The sequence below is a fragment of the Papio anubis genome, chromosome 1, assembly GCF_008728515.1.
Source record: "Papio anubis isolate 15944 chromosome 1, Panubis1.0, whole genome shotgun sequence".
Classification (NCBI taxonomy): domain Eukaryota; kingdom Metazoa; phylum Chordata; class Mammalia; order Primates; family Cercopithecidae; genus Papio; species Papio anubis.
Window position 1 is genome coordinate 36,205,554 of NC_044976.1, and position 23,236 is coordinate 36,228,789.

The 23,236-nt window shown below is 51.4% G+C and overlaps 2 protein-coding genes and 1 pseudogene across 4 annotated transcripts in view; 1 reads left to right on the top strand and 2 right to left on the bottom strand.

The window, feature by feature from the left end:
* The window catches only part of SF3A3 (splicing factor 3a subunit 3), a 33,698-nt gene extending 26,569 nt beyond the window's left edge, over positions 1-7,129 (bottom strand). Inside the window, exons 1-7 of one of the 2 annotated variants that reach the window (XM_021939619.2) lie at positions 6,633-7,043; positions 6,282-6,329; positions 5,697-5,750; positions 4,591-4,643; positions 4,383-4,488; positions 1,213-1,285; positions 673-764 (exon numbers count right to left, since the gene is read on the bottom strand). In XM_021939619.2, coding sequence (XP_021795311.1) covers positions 673-764; positions 1,213-1,285; positions 4,383-4,488; positions 4,591-4,643; positions 5,697-5,750; positions 6,282-6,329; positions 6,633-6,728 — 522 coding nt within the window. In that variant the 5' untranslated portion in view covers positions 6,729-7,043. Of the gene's footprint in view, positions 1-672; positions 765-1,212; positions 1,286-4,382; positions 4,489-4,590; positions 4,644-5,696; positions 5,751-6,281; positions 6,330-6,632 lie in introns of both variants that reach the window. The other variant, XM_009205348.2, reaches the window with a different exon arrangement.
* A 1,082-nt stretch (positions 7,130-8,211) lies between these two features.
* On the top strand, positions 8,212-8,307 carry LOC116272074 (annotated as a pseudogene).
* A 5,689-nt stretch (positions 8,308-13,996) lies between these two features.
* On the bottom strand, positions 13,997-22,842 carry FHL3 (four and a half LIM domains 3). 2 transcript variants are annotated; one of them, XM_009205364.4, is made up of 6 exons: positions 22,540-22,842; positions 16,483-16,658; positions 16,200-16,374; positions 15,195-15,364; positions 14,916-15,102; positions 13,997-14,791 (listed from the first exon to the last, which is right to left on the bottom strand). In XM_009205364.4, exons 2-6 carry the CDS (start codon positions 16,636-16,638, stop codon positions 14,637-14,639), a joined length of 843 nt encoding a protein of 280 aa, XP_009203628.1. In that variant the 5' UTR covers positions 16,639-16,658; positions 22,540-22,842; the 3' UTR covers positions 13,997-14,636. The 2 variants fall into 2 exon arrangements, with proteins under 2 accessions (XP_009203628.1, XP_009203624.1); XM_009205360.3 differs by having other exon boundaries at positions 22,622-22,784.
* Positions 22,843-23,236: the final 394 nt, after the last annotated feature.

The following is a 23,236-nucleotide window of genomic DNA, read 5'->3' on the forward strand; positions in this document are numbered from 1 at the left end:
TAGCCAAGTGTGGTGGTGGTATGCACCTGTATCCTCAACTACTCAGAAGGCTAAGGTGGGAGGATCACTTGAGCCCAGAAGTCGAGGTTGCAGTGAGCAACGATCACACCATGGTAAGACCTCATCTCAAAAATAAAAAAACAGGCCGGGCGCGGTGGCTCACGCCTGTAATCCCAGCACTTTGGGAGGCCGAGGCGGGCGGATCACAAGGTCAGGAGATCGAGACCACGGTGAAACCCCGCCTCTACTAAAAATACAAAAAACTAGCCGGGCGTGGTGGCGGGCGCCTGTAGTCCCAGCTACTTGGGAGGCTGAGGCAGGAGAATGGCAGGAACCCAGGAGGCGGAGCTTGCAGTGAGCCGAGATCGCGCCACTGCACTCCAGCCAGGGGGAGAGAGCGAGACTCCGTCTCCAAAAAAAAAAAAAAAATAAAATAAAATAAATAAATAAAAAAAAAATTTATTAATAAATAAATATGCTTGTTTTCACTGTAGAAAACTTCATTTTGAATAGTATTTCATTCCAAGAAAGTGTATCACCTCTTTAATATTTACATAACAGTTTTAAAACACAAGGAAGACATTTTACAATGGCTTCATGTCTACTAGTTCCAGTCTAGTGTCCTGACTCACTTCGAGAATCAGAACCTCTCTGCCCTTTCCCAGGTCTTACCTCAGATGCCTTCAGGTTAATGTACTTGAGGTAACAGTCATGGAGATCGAGATAACGACCATATCCCTCTTCATCTGTGAACTCCACCAAGTCTGAGGGAATCAGATACATCAATGATTCAGTTTATACACACCACTCTCTTGGACTTACCTTTTCAAATGGACTGCTTGTTCCTAGTTTCCTGAGGCAGCACTTCACCCAAATGTCCTCTCTTTGCTCACAATATAACCTCCAATAAGTTAAGTGAGATCAAAAGTGAGTGTTCTCTTACAAGGTAACAAGGGCTGACTCCTTTTAGTATTGTGACCTAAAGTGAACAATCCTTGGCTTTCCAAGCCAGTAAATTTGAGGTAGGAGAGAACAAAATGAACATTGTGCGCCCAAGACCAATTTAGGATGTCACTCTAGCCCAGAAACCAGCAAAGACGAAACCAGCAAGAAATCCTGGCTATAAATATATCTGAGGCCATGGCTGCAAATCTGAGCTGTAATTAATCTGTACTTTTGCTGGTGCCGAATGAAATTTTCACCTCTACTTACTTTGTGCCTCTTCACTCGGATTCTCTCGAGCCTTCAGGAGCTCCTCAAATTCCACTGACATTGGCACACAGATCTGAGGGGAAAAGTAAAAGCTCAGGTGGATTTTTCTTTTTTGTTTTTGAGACGGACTCTGCTCTGTTGCCCAGGCTGGAATGCACTGGCACAATCTTGGCTCACTGCAACCTCTACTTCCCAGGTTCAAGCGATTCTCCTGCTTTGGCCACCCGAGTAGCTGGGACTACAGGCACGTACCACCATGCTTGGCTAATTCTTGTATTTTTAGTGGAGACAGGGTTTTGCCATGTTGCCCAGGCTGGTCTGAAACTCCTAAGCTCAAGTCATCTGCCCAGCTTGGCCTCCCAAAGTGCTGGGATTACAGGCATGAACCACTGTGCCTGACCTCAGGTGGATTTTTCAATGTAAAAGTTGCAAGATCACAGAAATGAAATACACAGAAAGTTGGACTTCTGATGATTTGGCCTTGATTTTTCACTAGGAACCTACTACTGTTCTCCAATTACCTTGTTTTTCCCCGCTTTTTTGTATTCTTTGAGTAAAACTCACTAAAGTAACACATGCTCACAAAACCTCAAAAGTCCACCTTTATTAATTCTCCTGAGAACAGGTAACCACTGTTAACAGAGCTTTTGCTATGCCAGTGGTTCCCAAACTTTGCTGCATATTAGGATCACCCGGGGAGTTTTTTTTTTTTTTTTTAAATTCTGATGCACCTGATACCAATTAAATCAAAGGCAGGCAGGTATCAGTACATTTTAAAGATCCCCAGGTGGCTCAAATATGCACAAAGTTTGGAAAACAGTGCTCTATATATTTAAATATATGTATTTGTACAAGTACATTCATGCCTGCATACTTTTTTTTTTTTTTTTAGCATAAAAGACTTGCTTCTGACACTTAGTATATCTTTGGCATCCTTCTAACCAGTTATTTAAGCATTTATTCCTCGTTACCTTTTGACCATGGCTGGAATAAGGTTAACACATCAGAATGGTATTCATTTATTCTCTCTTGGTTAGCAGAAGACCTCATTCTCTATCCTCCAAGGGGCCTATGTGTGTGAGGATCCCTTCGTTTACCCCCACACTATGTACTGCAATAAACAGCCTCTATTTTTTTGCTGTTTTTAATCTCTTCCTTTTTCCCTGTGCTCCTTCAAATAAGTATGCTGCTTCTTTTTTTTTTTTTTTTTTTGAGACGGAGTCTCGCTCTGTCCCCAGGCTGAGTGTGCAGTGGCCGGATCTCAGTCACTGCAAGGCTCCGGCCCCGCTTACGCATTCTTCCTGCCTCAGCCTCCCGGTAGCTGGGACTATAGGCACCCGCCACTTCACCCGGCTAGTTTTTGTATTTTTTTTTAGTGTAGAGACGGGGTTTCACCGGGTTAGGCAGGATGGTCTCGATCTCCTGACCTTGTGATCCGCCCGTCTCAGCCTCCCAAAGTGCTGGGATTACAGGCTTGAGCCACCGCGCCCGGCCATAAGTATGCTTCTTTATCTTCCCCAATACCCTCCTGTTTCTCCCCTTCTTTTTCCTACCAGATTTTTTTTTTTTTTTTTTGATGGAGTCTTGCTCTGTTGCCCAGGCTGGAGTGCGGTAGAGTGATCTCAGCTCACTGCAACCTCCATGTCCTGGGTTCAAGCGATTCTCCTGCCTCAGCCCCACAAGAACCTGGGATCACAGGCGTGCACTACCAAGCCCAGCTAATTTTTGTGTTTTTAGTAGAGACGGGTTTCACCACGTTGGCCAGGCTGGTCTCAAACTCTTGACTTCGTGATCCACCTGCCTCAGCCTCCCAAAGTGCTGGAATTACAGGCGTGAGCCATTGAACCTGGCTGCTACCAGCCTTTCAAATGCATGTTCCATACTCCATACTTATACTTCCCCATTACCTATCTTTACCTTGTGACCAAATTTCCATTCCTACTACTTTAATGAAACAGCAATCCTGGCAGTTATCAATCAATAAGTTGACACCATGACTGCCTTTCTGAAACTCTCTTTTGCTTAACTTCTGTAAGGCAACACCACCTGGAGTGGTCATGTGACCTTTCTGATGGAAGCCTTCCCAGGCCCTTTTTCTCTTAACTACCTTATAAGTGAGCTCCAGGGTATATGAGGGCTAGGCGCGGTGGCTCACGCCTGTAATCCCAGCACTTTGGGAGGCCGAGGTGGGTGGATTATGAGGTCAGCAGATCGAGACTATCCTGGCTAACATGGTGAAACCCTGTGTCTACTAAAAAATACACAAAATTAGCCGGGCGTGGTGGCGGGCACCTGTAGTCCCAGCTACTCAGGAGGCTGAGGCAGGAGAATGGCGTGAACTCGGGAGGTGGAGTTTGCAGAGAGCCGAAATCGTGACACTGCACTCCAGCCTGGGTGACAGAGTGAGATTCCATCTCAAAAAAAAAAAAAAAAGACAGAGTTAGGAGCATAATTTATTGGGGGGAGTAATTTCTGTGAAAGATAAAAAGGAGGAGAAAGCAGGATTAGGCCAGGATAGCCTAGACCACAATGCAGATTGGACAAAATCTTGACCCACCCAATGGGGAGCCGTGGAGCAAAGATTACTCATCAGAGGAGTCTCACAGTGGACCAAATTGCTGGGCCCTAGTACCCATACTGTGCTTAGTCACTGGCCAGGAGCCGCCCACGAAATGTGGCCTCGGCTTTTTTTTGAGATGAAGTCTCACTCTTGTCCCTCAGGATGGTGTGCAATGGCGCAATCTCGGCTCACTGCAACCTCCGCCTCCCGGGTTCAAGTGATTCTCTTGCCTCAGCCTCCCAAGTAGCTGGGATTACAGGCGCATGCCACCATGCCTGGCTAATTTTTGCATTTTTAGTAGAGATGGGGTTTCACTATGTTCGTCAGGCTGGTCTCGAACTCCTGACCTCAGGTGATCCGCCGACCTCAGCCTCCCAAAGTGCTGGGATTATAGGTGTGAGCCACCGCACCCAGCCAGCCTTGGCTTTAAAGCTGAGGGAGATGCTGAAAACACTGCAGTTGTAGGATGTCAGCTAACTATGGTCCTGGCACCTAAATGGCAAGTTCTTTCTTGAAGTGCATTTGAATAGCACATGTCCAGTTTCCTTTATACCTTTCCTTTATATGCTTTAAAGATAGGTCTGGAGAAAATACTTTTCAGAGGACATACCTCATTTGGGTGCTTCCGGTGGAATTCCTTTATTTGCTTGAGTCTATTATAGAATTCAGCAAACTCATTGGGTCCTGAAATGGCATTGAGCTCCTCCTTTCGTAATCTGCAATTTCAGGAAAATTTCAAAGATAGAGCACAAAGTCAGTCCTCTAACCATGGCTCCTCAGAAGCACTAACTCCTAGATTAGCTGTGACCGTCACTTACCCATCCTTATCATCATACAAATCCCTCAGGTTCCCACTGACCTCCATATACCTCTGAAAGGCAAATACAAAACCATCAGAATGAGGCAATTTGCACAAATGTAGAGCTAAGCAAACAACAAGGGCTCTCCAGTCAAAGCCCAGGGCAATCTCAAGAGATACGGACATGGTCTTAACAGTTCTGTGCTTCCTAGTACCTTTAATAGCCCTGTTTCCTGGTTAGTTTTTCAATAGCCCTTTAACAGCCCTGATTCCTGGTTAGTTTTTTAAGCAGGTCGATTGGAAGATTACCTAAATGATAACATTTAAGGGGTGGCTCCTATTTTTACATACCACCGATGCCTAACTTTCCCTGTAACAGACTCACCCTCTTTGGCTAAACACTAGCTCCCACCTAACATCCTCAAAGATAAAGATGATATTCACTATTTCAAAAAGCTTGACTGAGTAGTAGACAGGCTAAATAAACATTACATAGGCTTCCTTTGTAGTCAAAATACACTAATTCGGGGTGGTACAGGTACATAGTCCCCTCCTCCAAAACTTTTGGGCCCAGATTTGTTTCAGAATTTGGAATTTTTAAGTTCAGAAAAGGTATCACATATTATGTAACAGTCCTAGTGGAATCTGGAGCACACAGTTCTGCAGTAAACCTTATACCTTATTTACTAAGTGGGGTAAATTAAAGACCATAAAAAGCCTATCACAGGTTCAGGCCAGTAAACCTGTCAAGTGACAGCAGGTCAGATTTTGACACCAAATAATCACCCAAGGGGAAAAAAATAAAATCCTTGGTTTTCAGAGTATTTTGGGGCTGAGGGCTTGTAATCTGATCATCTCCTGAAAATCAGAAGGTCCAAGTAAGTCTTTTATTCCTTTTTAAACAGGTTTCAAACGTACCCAAGAGTAAGGAACGTAGTAAAATGAACCTCCATTTACTCATCACCTTGTTTAAAAATTTAAATAGCATCTTGTTTTTCTTTTAAGTAATAAATTGAACTACAACCAGACAAATGCAGTTTAGTAGTCCAAAATGCTTTAAAGCAGTATCCTGGGAGAAAAACACTAATATACGGTATACATACATACATACATATATATATGCACCTGAGTCATGGACTCCTCATAACTATTGTTTGCACATCCAAGGGATACAGGATGCTGTAAGAACGGACACATGTAAGCCGGGCGCAGTGGCTCAAGCCTGTAATCCCAGCACTTTGGGAGGCCGAGGTAGGTGGATCACGAGGTCAGGAGTTCGAGACCAGCCTGACCAACATGGTGAATCTCCGTCTCTACTAAAAATACAAAAATTAGCTGGGCGTGGTGGCGAGCGCCTGTAATCCCAACTACTCCGGAGGCTGAGGCAGGAGAATCGCTTGAACCCGGGAGTCGGAGGTTGCAGGGAGCCGAGACCGCGCCTGGGCAACAGAGCGAGACTCCGTCTCAAAAGAAAAAAAAAGGGGGGGGCACCTTTCCGATTAACGAAGAATGCGTAAGAGTTCCCCATTCAGAGAACTGAGGAAGCACCCTTACATTCGGCAGCCTGTGGACATCTGTCCAGGCAGAGAGCTCGCGACTGGCCAATCCGGTTACCTTTGGCCAGTGCTCATGCTGAGACCCCGCACTTCACTTCCCCTCTCTTTTCCCGCCCTCGCCAACCCAAAGAGTGACAGACAGCTGGGCACTCACATCTTGCATGGCCCGAGTGCGGTGATCAGAATTGATCTGGTCCCGGAGCTGAAAAAGCAAACGGTGACACAAACGCCGTTAGCTTGCGTTCTGGAATAGAAAAGGCCGCCCGAGGGCGGAGCTTACCCGCTCAGGTTTTATCCGCTCAGGTTTTAGCAGCTGAGGAAGAAAGGCCTCTGGGGCTCCGGACCCCGGGAGGAGGTTACCAAGACCGGAGCTCAGAGAGGGAGCCCCGGAGGAGGCAGGAGGCGGAGTGCGGGGAGGCGCTGAGGGCCAAAGCAAGCTCTCAGAGGTCAAACACGGGATTGAGGCCCATGCTCCTGCCGCAGCCCCTGCTCAGGCCCCACTCACCGTGGACTTCTTAGTGAGCATCTCTTTAGCCATGACGTCCATGAGCCGTTCCTTCTCCTCATGATAGCGCCGCTGCTGCTCCAGTATTGTCTCCATCTTCCCTTAGCCGCAGCCTCCCAATTCAGACCACCTACACGGCCGGAAGCAACTCCTGCCGCCCGGCGCGCCTGAGTCCCCACGTTGCGCATCCAGCTGCATCAAAGTTCCGCGAGTGCCGGAAGTGCCCGGGGACTTAGGAAAACATGAGCACCACAAGGAAGGCCAGTCTATGTTATGGAGATGGCAACAGTGCCACCTGCTGGTGGGAGGTGTGGTGGAGCGATGCCGAGAAGTTTGCAGATACCTCCAGGGGGCTTAGGAAAACCCAAGAGCCCGAGGTTCAGCGGACCGCTTCCTGGGGCTTGCTGGGGCCGGCTGGGCGGGCAGGTACACTGTGGGGACTGCGCGAGCAGTTGGAGTGCGGCTGGGAGATGGGAAACCGGAACTTGAGGACGCAGCTTTCAGCGTAAATTATGAGAACATTTTCTGCTTCTCTGGACTTCAGCACCTTTCTTAGTAAAATGGGAATAGTGGGGTTTTGCTGGTGGTGTTTTTAAAGAAATTCACATGTGAGGCTGGGCGCGGTAGCTCACGCCTGTAATCCAGCACTTTGGGAAGCCGAGGCGGGCGGATCACTTGAGGTCAGGGGTTCGACACCAACCTAGCCAACATGGTGAAACCCCGTCTTTACTAAAAACAAACAAACAAAAATTAGCCGGGCGTGGTAGCACACACCTGTAGTCTCAGCTACTCCGGAGGCTGAGGCAGGAGAATCTCTTGAACCTGGGAAGCAGAGATTGCAGTGAGCTGAGATCGTGCCACTGCACTCCAGCCTGGGCAACAGAATGAGACTCAGTCTCAAAAAAAAAAAAAAAAAGGAAGAAAGAAATTCACGTGTAGAAACGACTTGTCTATCAGCAGGGAATATGTTAAATAAAATACTGTGCATCCAACGGGCCAACGAGGTCAGATCAAGACCATCCTGTCTTAACATGGTGAAACCCCATCTCTACTAAAAATACAAAAAATTAGCCGTCATGGTGGCACACGCCTGTAGTCACAGCTACTCGGGAGGCTGAGGCAGAAGAATCGCTTGAACCCAGGAGGCAGACATTGCAGTGAGCTGAGATCAAGCCACTGCACTCCAGCCTGGGCGACAGAGACAGACTCCGTCTCAAAAAAAGTAAAATAAAATAAAATACTGTGCATCCAAGCAGAGGAAGACCAGCTGTGAAATGCTAGATTGTGTCTATATATCTTCACTTGTAGGTAGAGAAATGCAAACATGTCCATGTGTTCACATGTTCACGGCGGCATTATTCATAATAGACAAAAACTGGATGCAACCCAAGAGTCTATTAACTGGCAAATGGATAAAGTGTGGTATATCTATACAGTACAATGGAACATTATCCTGCAATAAATGAATACTACAATGATGAACCATGAAAGCATCATGCTAAGTGAAAGAAGCCAGATAGAAAAACATCAGTGTATGTTCAGATAAAATGTCCAGAACGGTGTTAAAAGAAAAACACTGGTGCTCACTATGGCAGCACATATACTAAAATTGGAACCATACAGAGATTAGCATAGCCCCTGCGAAACAAAAAAACCAAACCAAAAACACCGGTTACAGCTTGGCCTTTGCCTTATTTGAACACGGTTTGCATAGTTTGCCATTTGATTGGCCAAAATTCGGTGATTGGCAAAGGGTAGGCTATGGTCTGTTTACAACTCCATTTAGGTTATAGTTCACCATATACAGAGAAACCTTTAGGCTAAATTAAAAATATGTAAGGAGGCAGCTTTAGGCTAAACTTGATTTAACAAAGGCAAATCTATGGAGGCAGAAAGTATATGAGTGGTTGCTTGTGACCGGCGGAGAGATTGGAAGTGATTACAAATGCGCACAAGGAATCCATTTTGGACAGATAGCAATGTTCTAAAATTGGATTGAATACAGTTGCATAACTCTATTCACTTTACTAAAATTAATTGCACTGTACTGTTAAAATGGGTGAATTTTATGGTATATAAATTATACTTCAATAAAACTGTTAAAAACTCTATATGAACTCACATGGAGAGATGGCCACACAAACTGAAAAAAGCTAGATGCACAAGTGTGTATAAAAATAGATGTGCAAAGAGATTATTTCTGTAAGGATATCCAAGTAACAGTAAACAGTGGTTGTTCCTGAGCAGACAGCCTTGGAGATCTGATATGGGAGATTTTTCTTTGTATGCACCCCAAGCACAGCATGAAAAGTTATTTTTAAACACACTTTTTCAATTTAAAAATTAATTTAAAACTGAAAATACATATGTGCACATTTATCTTTAACAAAAAAGAATGAGGACATAATACATCACATTATTAGTAATTTACCTATTGTTCACTTTTTTCTTTTTCTTTTTTTGATAGGGTCTCTCTCTGTTGCCCCAGGCTGGAGTACAGTGGCATGATCATGGCTCACTGCAGCCTCCACCCCTGGGGCGCCCACATGTGGGGGCCACCACCCTGGTTAATTTTCTTTTTCCCCACGCAACAGAAGCCACATTTAAAGTTTTGTTTTGGGAGTCTCGCTCTGTTGCCAGACTGGAGTGCGGGGGCGCAATCTCAACTCACGGCAACCTCCACCTCCCGTGTTCAAACGATTCTCCTGCCTCAGCCTCCTGAGTAGCTGGGATTTCAGGTGCATGCCATCACACCTGGCTTATTTTTGTATTTTTAGTAGAGACGGGGTTTTGCTCTGTTGGCCAGGCTGGTCTTGAACTCCTGACCTCAGGGTGATCTGCATGCCTTGGCCTCCCAAAATGCTGGGATTACAGGTGTGAGCCACTGCACCCAGTCAAGGATTTTTTTGTTTGTTTGTTTTTTTTGAGACAGGGTCTTGCTGTGTCATCCAAGCTGGAATGCAGTGGCACGATCTTGGCTCACTGCAACCTCCGCCTCCTGGGTTCAAGCATTCTGCCTCAGTCTCCCTAGTAGCTGGGATTACAGGTGTGTGGCACCATGCCCAGCTACTTTTTGTATTTTTAGTAGGGATAGGGTTTTGCTGTGTTGGCCAGGCTGGTCTTGAACTCCTGACCTCAGGGTGATCCACCCACCTTGGCCTCCCAAAATGCTGAAATTACAGGCATGAGCCACCACACCAGGCCGAGGTTTTTATGTTTTTTGAGACAGGGTCTTGCCAAGCTGGAGTGCAGTAGCATGATCTTAGCTCACTGCAGCCTCGACCTCCTGGGCTAAAGCTATCCTCCCACTTCAGCCTCCTGAGTAGCTGGGACTATAAGTGCGCGCCACTACACCCTCCTAGTTTTTGTGTTTTTTGTAGAGACAGAGTTTTTTGCCATGTTGCCCAGACTGGTCTCAAACTCCTGGACTCAAGCGATCTTCCTGCCTTGGCCTCCCAAAATGCTGGGATTATAGGCATGAGTCACCAGACCCGCTGTAATTTTTTTTGTTTGTTTGTTTTGTTTTTGTTTTTGTTTTTTACTAGAGATGAGGTCTCACTGTGGTGCCCAGGCTGGTCTGCAACTCCTGAGCTCAAGCAATCCTCCTGCCTTGGCCTCCCAAAGTGCTGCGATTACAGGCGTGAGCCACTGCACCCAGCCCAATTTGTCTACAATAAACATGAATTACTTTTTGTTTCTAAAAGTTTGAAAACAGGCTGGGTGCGGTGGCTCACGCCTGTAATCCCAGCACTTTGGGAGGCCAAGCTGGGAATTTCGCTTAAAGCCAGGAGTTCTAGAACAGTCTGGGCAACATAGCGAGACCTCATCTCTACAAAAAAATAAGAAAATTAGCTGGGCTTGCTGGCACTTGCCTGTACTCCCAGCTACATGGGAGGCTGAGGCAGGAGGATCACTTGAGCCCAGGGGTTCGAGGTTATAGTGAGCTATGATCATGCCACTGTACTCCAAGCCTGGGTGACACGGTCTCAAAAAAGAAAAAAAAAATGTTTGAAAAAACGGAGGCCGGGCATGGTGACTCACGCTTGTAATCCCAGCACTTTGGGAGGCTGAGGTGGCAGATCACAAGGTCAAGAGATCGAGACCATCCTGGCCAACATGGTGAAACCCCTGTCTCTACTAAAAACACAAAAAAAATTACTGGGCGTTGTGGCGCATGCCTGTAGTCCCAGCTACCTGGGAGGCTGAGACAGGAGAATCACTTGAACCCAGGAGGTGGAGGTTGCAGTGAGCCGAGATCACGCCACTGCACTCCAGCCTGGCGATAGAGTGAGGCTCTGTCTAAATAAATAAATAAATATAAAATTGAAATAACGACCTGTGTTCTGCCCACTCATGGGGGTGTTATGAGGATCTTATTTGTATATCGGAAATTTAAGCAGGACTGCCAAGCTTAGGGAAAGGAACCAGTCACAATGCATCTGGGGCTTTTCCTGGGACATTAGGAAAGAGGTAAAGTAGAAATCTCCATTCAGGGAGTGTGGTGACTCAGCAAATATTTTTTGTTTTGTTTTGTTTTTTGGGGGTATAAACTTCGGTATTTCTTGAATGAGAGATGCCATCAAATGTAAACTTAGTATTATTTTATGCTTTACTAAGGAAGAGAGAAAAAATTGTCAATTAAACAATGACACATCTTTGATTATACGTCTGGGTTTCTTCTTTTTTTAAGATGGAGTTTTGCTCTTGTCCCCCAGGCTGGAGTGCAGTGGCGCGATCTTGGCTCACTGCAACTTCCACCTCCGGATTCAAGTAATTCTCCTGCCTCAACCTCTGGAGTAGCTGGGATTACAGGTGCCCACCACCACACCCAGCTAATTTTTGTATTTTTAGAAGAGGTGGGGCTTCATCATGTTATCCAGGTTGGTCTCAAACTCCTGACCTCAGGTGATCCACCCGCCTCGGCCCCCCAAAGTGCTGGGAGGCGTGAGCCACTGCGCCTGGCCTTGATTATATGTCTGGGTTTCTAAGATGTTAAGTCTGAAAAATGTTTGTATTGAAATAAATCAAACAGTTTCGTGGCTGTACATCTCTTACTTCCCGTGAGGTGGGTGGACTGCCTTACCACCACCATCCTCCAGTCACTCTGTCTCAAACCTGATGCCTTTCTGCCCCTAAATGTTTCTCCATCCCCACTCCAGGCAGTAAGTCTTGCCTTTTCCATTCGAGCTGCTACCTGCTGCAAGCTGTCTCCCCTGGACCACTACACTGGCCTCCAAACCAGCCTGCTCATCTTACCCCTCCACTCCATTATTCATGCTGCAGCCAGCATGATCTTTCTACAACTCCACTCACCCCAGGCCCCTGCTTAAACAGTTCCATAGGCTGCATTTCCTGCAGGGTGAGGTCTGTGCAACTTGGCATTCAGCTTTTAAGGACCTGGGCTCTGCCTGCCATTTTACTCTCCTGGCACTTCCTCCAAATGGAATTACTTGCTACTTCCCCAAAGCACCGTATGTTCTCAGACCTCCAGGCCTTTGCACCAGTTGTTTTCTATGCTTGGACTGCTCTTCCTCAACAAGTATTTATTGAACACATAGTAAGTGCCAGGAGCTGGGAACGAGGCGGGTGCAAGGCAGGTAGGATCTCAGTCCTTATTTAGGCTGGTGGGAGAGAGAAACAAAACCGTAAGCCTATATGGTAATTATTAAGTATAAACACACGTGGTAGGCATTCATAAAGGTTTCCTGAAAATGTCGGGGAGGGTGGGGCGCGGTGGCTCACGCCTGTAATCCCAGCACTTTGGGAGCCCGAGGTGGGCGGATCACTTGAGGTCGGGAGTTCGAGACTAGCCTGACCAACATGGAGAAACCCTGTCTCTACTAAAAATGTTTACAAAAACAACCCTGGGTCGGGCGTGGTGGCTCACGCCTATAATTCCAGCACTTTGGGAGGCCAAGGCGGGTGGATCACTTAAGCTCAGGAGTTGCAGACCCGCCTGGCCAACATGATGAAACCCCATCTACTAAAAATACAAAATTAGCAGCGTTTGGTGGCACATGCCTGTAAATCCAGCTACTAGGGAGGCTGAGGCAGGAGAATTACTTGAACCTGGGAGACGGACGTTGCGGTGAGCCGAGATCGCGCCACTGCACTCCAGCCTGGGTGACAAGTGAGAAACTCCGTCTCAAAAAAAAAAAAAAAAAAAATGTCGGGGAGGGAACTTAGAGGGCGGGTCAATAGGTGCAGCAAACCGCCGTGCAGACGTATACCTATCTAACAAACCTGCACGTTCTGCACACGTGTCCTGGAACTTAAAGTAAAATTAAAAAAAAAAAAAAAGAAAGAAAAAGGAAAATGTCAACCACGGCTTCAGAAAGCGATTGGAGCCCAGGATCTACCAGTGACTACCTATGTGACTTGGGGCAGCTGACTGCGCGCGTCTCCACCTCTGTGTAATGGCAGTAATAATGCCCGCCCATAGGATTTCGGGGAGGATTTAATACGCGATACATACAATCTCGCGGTTTCCGCTGGGCCGGAGGGGCCCCCCTACTCCAGGGCGCCGAGGGTCCGCCTGCCCAGGGCCGGGCCCCGCCGCAGGCAGCTGTGGGCGCCACTGTGTGCGCGTACCTGCCCGGAGAGCCAGACCGCCAGGCCCAGACCGCGGACGCCAGGGTCTGGCACAAGGGGCATCGGACGCCAGGCGAGGGGAGCGTCGCCCCGCCCATCTCCCCACTTTGGGGGACAGCCCCCCTCGCTCATTCCCGCCTCCACCCTTGACTTGAATCACTGTGGGGGGGGGTGGGAGGGGGTGGGACGGGGCGTGACCCATTCATGCCGGGAATCGGATCCAGATGTTCCTGCGGCGTGTGCAGCTGCATCCTTGCCTTTTTTGGCAAAAAACGTGCGGTCGCGAGCGGATCCCGGGCCGCCCTCGTTAATCCTTGGGAAGAGGGGGAAGGGGGCTGAGAGGGTCTAGGCCCAGACTGGGGATCGGAACCGGGTCCTTGCTCTGCGGGCTTTGGGAAGGGCTGTTGGCGGAGGGGACTATTGGTACCAGCCAATTAAGGCACCCCACCGCCACCCTCGCTTTCGTCTGGAACCTCCCCCAAACCCCTCCCTTCCCTGCATGGAGGAAAAAGCCCTCTGCCAGCAGGGAGGCAGGCTGAGCTCCAGAGGGACGGTAGCCGTGGCGGGGATCCCCTTCATGGGGAGAGACTTCCCACCCCGTGGCCCGGCCCCCCTCCACCCCGCCCTGCAAGGACGAGGTCTAGAAGAGATTCTGAGCCTCCCAGTCTGCAAAAACCCTTCCTTCCCCTTTATACCCTGCACACACACACACACACACACACACACACACACATACACACACACACACACAGAGGCACACACGGAGGCCCCTGCTTCCTCACACCGCTTTATTGCAGAATCTGGAAGGGGGGTGAGCCAATCTCACCCCTCTGCCCATCTATGGGCAAAATGGAGCTGAAATAAAATGAGAAGACACTCGGTGGCCACCAGCTGGGCAGCACCCTGTACCCTAGGGCCCCCTCATCAGTGGGCCCCTGATTGCTGTCCCCACAGCCTCAGCCCCGGGGGATGGGGTGGGGCAGGTCAAGCTTGAGAACAGTCCACTTTTGAGGACTTCTCAGGCACCCATAGGAGACCTAAAACCTATAAAGAGAAGTCTAGATTTAAGAGGGCCTAAGTCCCAGAGTCCAGGTTTGGAGGGCTGGGGTCTAGAGCCCTGATTTGGGGAGAGGACTCAGTCTGGGAACCCAGACTGCAGGGGAGAGGGTGAGTTCTGGAGTCCAGGTGTGGGGAGGCGGCTTGACTCATGGAGGCTCTATAAGAGCCCAGGTTTGGGGGCCTGGGTCAGGGAGTACCAGTTTGGGGATGCTGGCATGGGGAAACAATCCTGGAGCCCAGAGGGCGACCCATTTTTTTTGGTTGGGGGGTGGGGCTAAGTCCCAGAGGTGGTTTAGAAAAGGAGCTACAGTCCTGGGCCCGTGGTATGGGAAAGCCTGGGTCCAGGAGCCTGGCTCAGGGCCCTGCCTGGCTACAGCCCTGGCAGAGCACTTGGTCTCCATCCGGCACGAAGCCTTGGCCCACCAGGGAGGTAGAGCAGCGGGCGCAGGAGAAGCAGTTGTGGTGCCAGTGTCGGTCTTCAAAGGACACATACTTGCCTCCACCGAGTCCTGGAGGGAGGCTGGAAGTTAGCTCTGCAGATCTAGGGATGGTCCGGCCCTCAACTTCACCCAATACCACATCCCACTCCCTTGCCTGCACCCTACCCACTCTGTTCTTTGACCCTTGTCCCACCTACGATGGGGCGCTTGCAGCTGCTGCACTTAGGTGCAAAGAGTTCTCCAAAACAGGCCACACAGTAGGGATCTTCATCCCGGGAGGTGAACTGCTGCCCTGCCAGGGGCGTCTGGCAGCCGGTACAGACCAGACATTCTCGATGCCAGGGCTGATCACGGTATGTCACTCCACCCTGTGTCAGCGTCTGTGGGGGCAGCATTCATTAGTAGGTATGAGTGGGGATTCCCACCCCACGACAGGCCTTACTCACCCCCACCTGGCTGGCCCAGCCCCCACCTTGCTGCAGCGGGCGCAGCGAGGAGCAAACTTGTTCTCATAGCAGGGCACGCAGTAGTGAGCACCCTTGTCGGGCACAAAGGAACGGGAGCCCAGCGGCTGCTCACAGCCACTGCACAGGAAGCAGTGCTCATGCCATGTCTGGCCTCCGTACTCCAGCTTCCGGGACCCTGTGGGGAACAGGAGTCCCATTTAGAGGCTGTGTCCCATGCTCCTGAGGGCCACCCTCTGTAACTTCCCCGGGAGTCTCCACTCCTCTCTCAGCCTGAGCAGGGTGGTGTCCAGTGCACATGCAGCAAGAACCCCCCTGCCCCATGTACATTACACATGCTAACCTCTCCCCAGACACCGGACATGATGACCCAGCTAGACACGAGGATTTTGGCATATGTTAAGCCCCCATATGTCTCAGAGATGACAATTTCAGCACATATCGAGCCTCCATGTAACAGTCATGAAGTCTCACTATGAGCTAAGCCCTCATATAACAGATGTGATGATTTCAGCACTCACACGGGACCCCACATGTACCAAGCAAGTAAGTATATGCCCTAATGCCCTCGGCATGACAGGTTCAGTACATGCTAAGCCCTCGCATCTCCTTGGCACACCATTCTCCATAGGTACTGAGTCCCAACATTTCTATTAGGCATGCGGGTCCCCACACGTTAAGCCCTCTGTTTACCTGCCTCTGCACACGCTAAGACCCAATGCAACAAGCATGACAGTCTCAGCACACCTCTAGTTCCTACATGTACTAAACATGCAGATATTCACACATGCTAAGCCCCCAAGTATGTATCACATGTGTCAATCTGCCTGCATATAGTAACCCCCAGTATACCAGGCAAACAGATCCTGCATATACTAAATTTCCAGAAACATGCTGTGTGTGCAGGTCTTTACACAGACCAAGTCTCCATGTATCAGACAGACACATGCAAAGACCCTACGCAGATGCCAGGCATGCCAGTTCTCACACAAGATGAGCCCCTGAGGACATACCAGGCATGACAGTTTCCCCACAGGCGGAGCACTGCGAGGAAAACGCACTGCAGTAGCAGTCATTGCAGAGCAGCTCACTGTCCTGGCAAGTGAAGGGTTCATCGGCTAGTGAGCGCTGGCAGCGGCAGCAGCGGAAGCAGCCCTCGTGGAAATGGCGGTCTTCATAGAACAGCTCCTGTGGGGAACACAGTAGGGGCACTGGCACCCAGGCCTGGTGGATCCATCCTTTGCCCCCTTCCACTGGTCACCACCCACCTCCTGCCTGGCCTGGCCCTCTCCTTACCCTCGAGTCATGCCCGATAAGCTGCTGGCACTCGGCGCAGGTGTTGGCAAAGGTATTGTCATAGCAGGGCACACAGTAGGGGCCGCTGTCTGTCTGGATGTACTTGCGTCCATACAGGGACTCGCTGCATTTTGCACAGTCAAATGACTCGCTCATCGTGGCAAGGAGAGAGAACCCTGTTAGGAACACAAGGTGGAACTGGGGTCACACAGAGAGGCTGTGACTTGGCTCCTGGCAAATAGGCCTCTGCATTCAAAACACAGAAACAGACCCGGCATAGGAAATGCCAGTTCAGAGTAGGTGGTGATGGGGAAGGGGTGCTTCCGGGAAACCAGGAGTCCCGCATGTTTCTTTCTGTATTTAACTGGGGGTAGGAAGAGGTCAGAAAAAAAACCAGGAAGCAGAAGTTGTTTTCTTATCTAGGCCCTAGCAGATCTAGGGGGAGGGGGCTTTTCCTGGGTCGGTGACTCATTTCCTGCCTCAGCCAGCATTTAGCCTCCACTGTCCCGAATGTCCCCAGCGTGGGAGAAGCAGGGGCAGGGAGCCACCCCACTCTACTCCAGATGAGCAGTACTCCCACCCTCTCCTGACTCGGGACTTTAGGAATATGGATCAAGGAACCCTTACCCAGAGCTCTGGAGTACGGAACTTAGAGATGGGAATGGGCTGTTCCTAGCCCCTCCTGATCCAGAAAACAGTGGAATGCTAGAGAGGTGCTGGACTGATGAATGGTGGAAGAGGCCAGTGTGAGAGGTTAGGCCTTCCCTCCCGGGGCATCAGCCAAAGAGGCTCAAGCAGGAAGGAAATCCTGCAAGCTGGACACAGCCAGGCTTCCCCAGCTAGACCCTCTGCCCTCATCCCCCTACCCCCACTGTGTTTCTGGTCACACGGGCTTGGACAGCCTTGGCCTGCAACATCTGCAGCAGCTGTGGCGGCACAGATGGCCAGATGTCAGGTTTTGCCAGCAATGGGGAGAAAAAAGGAAAATGAAGTGTCGGGGGAGGCAGAGGGGAACTGGAGACAGACTGAGAGTGCAGTGTGCCCCCTGCCACCTCCTGCTAGCATCTGGCAAAACCCCAGTATCTTTCCATCCCCTGGGGTCATGATTTCCCTCCCACTGCCTCTGGGAGAGAAGGTCTCTCCCACCTTTTCTGATTTCTCAGGGTTTGGAACTAGGGAGCTGAAAGCAGAGACAGCAAGAGCCAGTGAAGACATTTTGTCCCCAGTCAGGCCCCATCTTGGGTGGGGAGTAGGACAAGGGGGAGCCCTGAGAGCTGCTGCTGGAGACACCCAGCCCCCGACCAAACCTCAGACACTTTCCATTTTCTCAGGAACAAAGCATGTTTGTGGGATGAGGTCATCCACACAGCTGCCTCTGGAACAGGAGCCTGGGGAGTAGAGCGGTAGGGAAGTGGGGTTCCCAAACCTTTCTGCTGCCCCTGATTCCAGTCACTAGCCCCAAAGTCAGAGCTCCCACCCCTGCTCTCCTCTATCATGAAGCCTGCTCTGTAAGGGTTGGGATACTGGGCTAGTGGAGAGGAACCACCAGGACCCATAGGAAGGAGATGTTCTCACAGCTGTGGATGAGCCTGGGGAAGTTACAGTGACACACAAAGGAATCCACCAACCCACTCTCCCACAAGGCCCCAGTGCTGGCAGTCACCAGGGCCTGCCCTGGCTCAAGCTGAAGGAAAAGTCCTCCTTTTCTCATCCACCCCCAGTGCGAAATTCTTGACAAAAAGCGCTGCTCTGGCTTGAAGTTCAGACTCCAGGCACCAGCAGGCGCCCCCAGCTTGGAGGCCTGACTCTCCATACATCAAGCCTCTGTGCAATGGGAGAACAGCCAGCTCCCACTCCAGGCCAGGGTATGAGGCCACCAGGGGCCAGGGTCTTTAGAGCTGGAACTCCTGGGCTGGGTGCTATAGTGAAGAGTAGAGAAGATACTCTTCTTTCTCAGCCCCTTTCCTGCCACTCAGGCCCAGGTTTCCTCTGGCCCAACATCTGAGGATTGCCTGGGCTGTCAGCCACGGGGCAGCAGGGGGCCACACAGGTGGAATGTGTCCACGGGGGGTGCCTGGGCCTCTTCCTTCCTTCTTGGCTTGGCCCACTGCAGCTGCCACCTTCTCAGGCCCAGGCTAGCCTTGGGTCCACCCCCTGGGAGACAGTCAGCACTCAGAAACCAGGGCAACCCAAATAGGGTATGGGCATCGCTTCTATTTCCTTCCCAGAATCCCCCAATGCCCTAGTCTATCCAGCTGGACTCTGGTGAGGACAGAGTAAAGGGCACCAACAAGGCCCACCTGTCTCTGCCCATACCCCTCTCCCCGCCCTTTTCCCTGGCAAGGCTGGCGACTGAGGAGACTGAAGGGAGCCAGTCTTGTATTTCTTCCTGACTGGCAGTGGGGCGGGGTTTGGGGGAGACTGTTCCTCTACAGATGGCTCACAACCCCTGCACCTCCAACAATCTCCCCTCACAAGGCACCTCCCAGTGAACCTCCTGGAGCTCAGAATGGCTGTGTAACTGGCTATGGTGTATGAAGCCGCTCAAGCTACAAGGTTTGCATCCTGGCTCCTACACGTACTGGCTGGATGATCTTGCACAAGTCACTTAAGCTCCCCAAGCTTGTTTTCCCATCTAACTAAATGAGATACTACTACTTCCTACCTCCTAAGGTTGTTGTCAGGCTTAAATGTAATGATACTTGTAAAGCACCTGGCAGATAATAAATACTCAGAAAATAGTAGCTATTATTTTACTATTAGCACCCTCACTCATACTGGGGCCAGATAGCCCCAGTATAGTTTCACAGGCAGGTCTAGGTCAAGGAGCTGGACTGGAATTTTTTTTTTTTTTTGAGACAGAGTCTCGCTCTGTCGCCCAGGCTGGAGTGCAGTGGCGCAATCTCGGCTGTCTGCAACCTCTGCCTCCTGGGTTCAAGTGATTCTCCTGCCTCAGCTTCCCGAGTAGCTGGGACTACAGGTGTGTGCCAACATGCCTGGCTAATTTTTTGTATATTTAGTAGACATGGGGTTTCACCGTGTTAGCCAGGATGGTCTCGAACTCCTGACCTCATGATTGCCTGCCTCGGCCTCCCAAAGTGCTGGGATTACAGGCATGAGCCACCGCACCCTGCCTGGACTGGAATTTTTAAATAGAGATGGGGTCTTGATATGTTGCCCAGGCTAGTTTCAAACTCCTGGGCTCAAGCTATCCTCTTGCCTTGGGCTCCCAAAGTGCTGGGATTAGAGGCGTGAGCCACCATGCCAGCTCAGATTTTTTTTTTTTTGAGACAGGGTCTCACTCTGTCACCCAGACTGGAGTGCAGTAACTCCATCTCAGCTCACTGCAATTTCCGCCTCCCGGGTTGAAGCGATTCTTCTGCCTCAGCCTCCCGAGTAGCTGGGATTACAGGAGGGCACCACCACACCCAGCTTAAACATTTTTGTATTTTTAGTAGAGATGCAGTTTTGCCATGTTGGCCAGGCTGGTGTTGGCTCAGCCTTTTTGTTTTTGTTTTTTTGTTATGAGTTGGGGTCTCACTCTGTTGCCAAGGCTGCAGTGCCGTGGCACGATCATGGCTCACGGCAGCCTCAAACTTCTGGGCTCAGCCAGGCGAGGTGGCTTACACCTGTAATCCCAGCACTTTGGGAGGCTAAGGCAGGTGGATCACCTGAGGTCAGGAGTTCAAGACCAGCCTGGCCCATGGCGAAAACCCACCTCTACTAAAAATACAAAAATTAACTGGGCATGGTGGCAGGCGCCTGTAATCCCAGCTACTCAGGAGGCTGAGGCAGGAGAATCGCTTGAACCGAGGAAGTGAAGGCTGCAGTAAGCCAAGATCATGTCATTACACTCCATCCTGGGCTACAACAGCAAAACTCTGTCTCAAAAAAAAAAAAAAAAAACTTACTCTGGGCTCAAGCAAGCCACCTGCCTCAGCCTCCTGAGTAGTTGGGACTACAGCCACGTGCCACCATGCCCAGCTAGGTTTTTCTATTTTTTGTAGCGATGGGGTTCTCACTATGTTGTCCAGGCTGGTCTTGAACTCCTGGTGATCCTCTGGCCTCAGCCTTCCAAAGTGCTGGGATTACAGGCGTGAACCACCGTGCCCAGCCTTGTCTGAAATTTGACCTGGACATTCTCAGCCTAGGCCCAGGGAGAGAATAGGAGGCCCCAGGCCCATGGGGCTTGCTGAGGACACCAGTGGCAGCAGTGGTCGCTCCAGCCCGGTCAGCCTGACTCTAGTAAGCATAACTCTTGAGATCTCCCACACAGGTCCACAGGTGTAGACACCTGCATGCTGCTTTGCCACTCACAAAGTCCATGCCCACCACCATCTCATCAGATCTCACAAAAGGCAGGCAGGACAGAGTATCATCCCCATTTTACAGATGAGCACAAGGAGGCAGGAATAGAGCAGGCTTATGCCCGAGGTCACTCAGTTATCAGGACCCAGGTCCCCTGCCTCCCAGGCCAGAGCTCTTCCGTCTCCCTAAAAATGCTGCCCTGGTGATGAAGGGGATGATCAGCTTTTAAGGGCAGGGGGACAGGAGATGCACCAGAGCCTGGCTCTTCTCCCCAGCTGCCAGCCCTGTGATTGGAAGGCACCCAGAAGCCTTTCCAATGCCCCATGCCAACCATTCAACTCTTCTGTCCCCCACCCCCAACATGCTCACTATCCAGGAGGACCCCGGCCAGGTCCCACAGCTGTGAGTCAGGATCAGAACAGACCCCTCCCCCACCTTCTAGAAGCTGACAGGAGACTTAAGGGGAGAAATTCAACTCCCTCAACCCTCATCCTCTGCTACCGGGCACCAACCCCAAGCTCTGCTCTCCCCCATGGGACCTGGAAGTCAGAGAAGTCTAGGGAAGGGGGCTGGGGAGCAGAATCCCGCAGCTGCTCTGGGGACAGGAGAGGAACAGTTCATTCACCCTGGGTCCCCCAGGGCAGAGGCAGCCTGTCCAAGATTTGAGTTTAAAAACAAGTTGGGGCTGTCTTGGTGGTTGTGTGTGTCCACGGGGTTCTTCTTGATCTCGAACTTACTGTCTCAGGGCCTCTGCCTCATGGGGGATCAGTGGGCTCAGAGTTTCTGTTTCCCCACAGCCTCACTTCCCAATGGTTCAGGTCTGGGTAAGTCAGGGGCTGTCCTGGAAGCTGTCAGCCCACCTAGGTCTCTCTGCCCCCACTAAGTCTCAGTCTCTGGTGTCTGTCTCTGCTTCACTCAGCATCTCTGTGTCTAGGCACACTTCAGCTTCTGTCTTTAGGTTTTGGACGGCTCTGTATCTTAACTGGCTGTCCCCCGGCGGCCCATGCCTCTGTGGATCTCAAGTTTTGGTCTCTTCTTGTCTACATGGCTGAATGTCTCAATCCCCACCACATCCCTTTCTGTGTCTCTATATCCAAGTCTCTTTCGCCACCTCTGCATGCCTGAGTGTCTCTGTCTCTAGTCTCTGAGTGTCTCTGCAGGCCTCAGAGAGCAGATTCAGCCTGAGGCCAATGACGCCCAAGCCTCAGGGCACCTCCAAGGCCTGGGGAAGGGCCACAGGGAATGTGTTCGCTGGGGTCCCACGTATGTTTTCTGAAAATGCTCCAGAAAGCCTGGGACGGCCCCCATGTCTCGGGTCTGTCCACCGGTAACACTGTACGCCCGGTGTGTCCTTGTTTCAGTGGTCTCGGTAGCCTCCTCCTGTGCCTCGAGTCCCTGCCTGTCTTGGTCTCTCGCTCCACTGGGCTTTGCGAGAACCTCAGTTTCTCCACCGCTTCTGGTCGGTCTGTCTCTATCCGGCTTTCCTATTTCAAACTTAGCCCCCTCCCCCGCCCAACTCTCGCTGCCGCCCCCGCCCCCGCCCCGCCCCGCCCGGCAGCCCGGAGGGGTCTAGTCCGGGCGGGCGCTCTCCCGGGCTCGGTGTGCCCCGGGCACCTGTGGCCAGAGCCTGGCGGGTACACGGGGCCGGGGCCGCGGCTGGCCTCAGCCCTCCGCGGGTCCTTTCGCTCCCCGGCCTGGGCGCGGGGGCGGACCGCCGGGGCTGGGAGCCGGGGTCCGCTGGGCGCTCACCTCGAAGCGGGCGGCGGGAGCGGGGAGCGCGCGGCGCGGGCGGGGCCGGGAACCGGGCGCCGCGTCCCTCGGCGGCTCCTACCTGCGGGCCGGGCCAAGCGGGGGCCGAGCGAGCTGCCGGCTAGGCTGCCGACTGCAGACGGACCGTGTGGGCGAGTGGGAGCGCGGCCCCAACCCCTCCCCGAGGAAGTGAGCGCGGGCCCGCCCCGCCCGGACCCCGCCCCCGGCCCCCCAGCCCGCCGCGGGGGCCAGACCCCGCCCCCACCTCCCTTTCGGCCGCCAGCGGGCCCGGCCCCCTCCTCCTGCCCGGCCTAACCTGGCTCTCCCAACCTTCAGGCGGCCGGGACCCCGCCCCTGTCCCCTCCCCGCAGCCTCTGCTCTCCTCCCCTCCCACCCCCCATCCCCAGCTGCCAGAGGGAGACTGTTGTATTCCATCTCAGGCCGGGGACATCAGACCCCATAGACCATGGTCCACTGGGGAAGAGTCCTGTGGCCTCCTCGGATTCCCCCACCCCCTCACCTTACCCTTAGGGGTGACACTCAACCTGGCCTTAATCCAGCCTGGAGGAGGAGGTTTTGACTCTACTGTCATGAGCCTGTCAGCGGGCACCAATGTGTTCTCTGAAAACATGGGGCGAAGAGAGGACCCCTCCCCACCACAGGGCCTTGACCTCCAAAGGGTTTTACTCCACAACTT

Coding starts and splice junctions, on each gene's coding strand:
- FHL3 (XM_009205364.4), bottom strand. CDS start 16,638: ATGAGCGAGTCATTTGACTGTGCAAAATGCAGCGAGTCCCTGTATGGA. Junction 16,375..16,482: donor TTATCGGGCATGACTCGAGG/GTAAGGAGAGGG, acceptor TGTTCCCCACAG/GAGCTGTTCTATGAAGACCG. Junction 14,792..14,915: donor CTGCAAGCGCCCCATCGTAG/GTGGGACAAGGG, acceptor GCCTCCCTCCAG/GACTCGGTGGAGGCAAGTAT.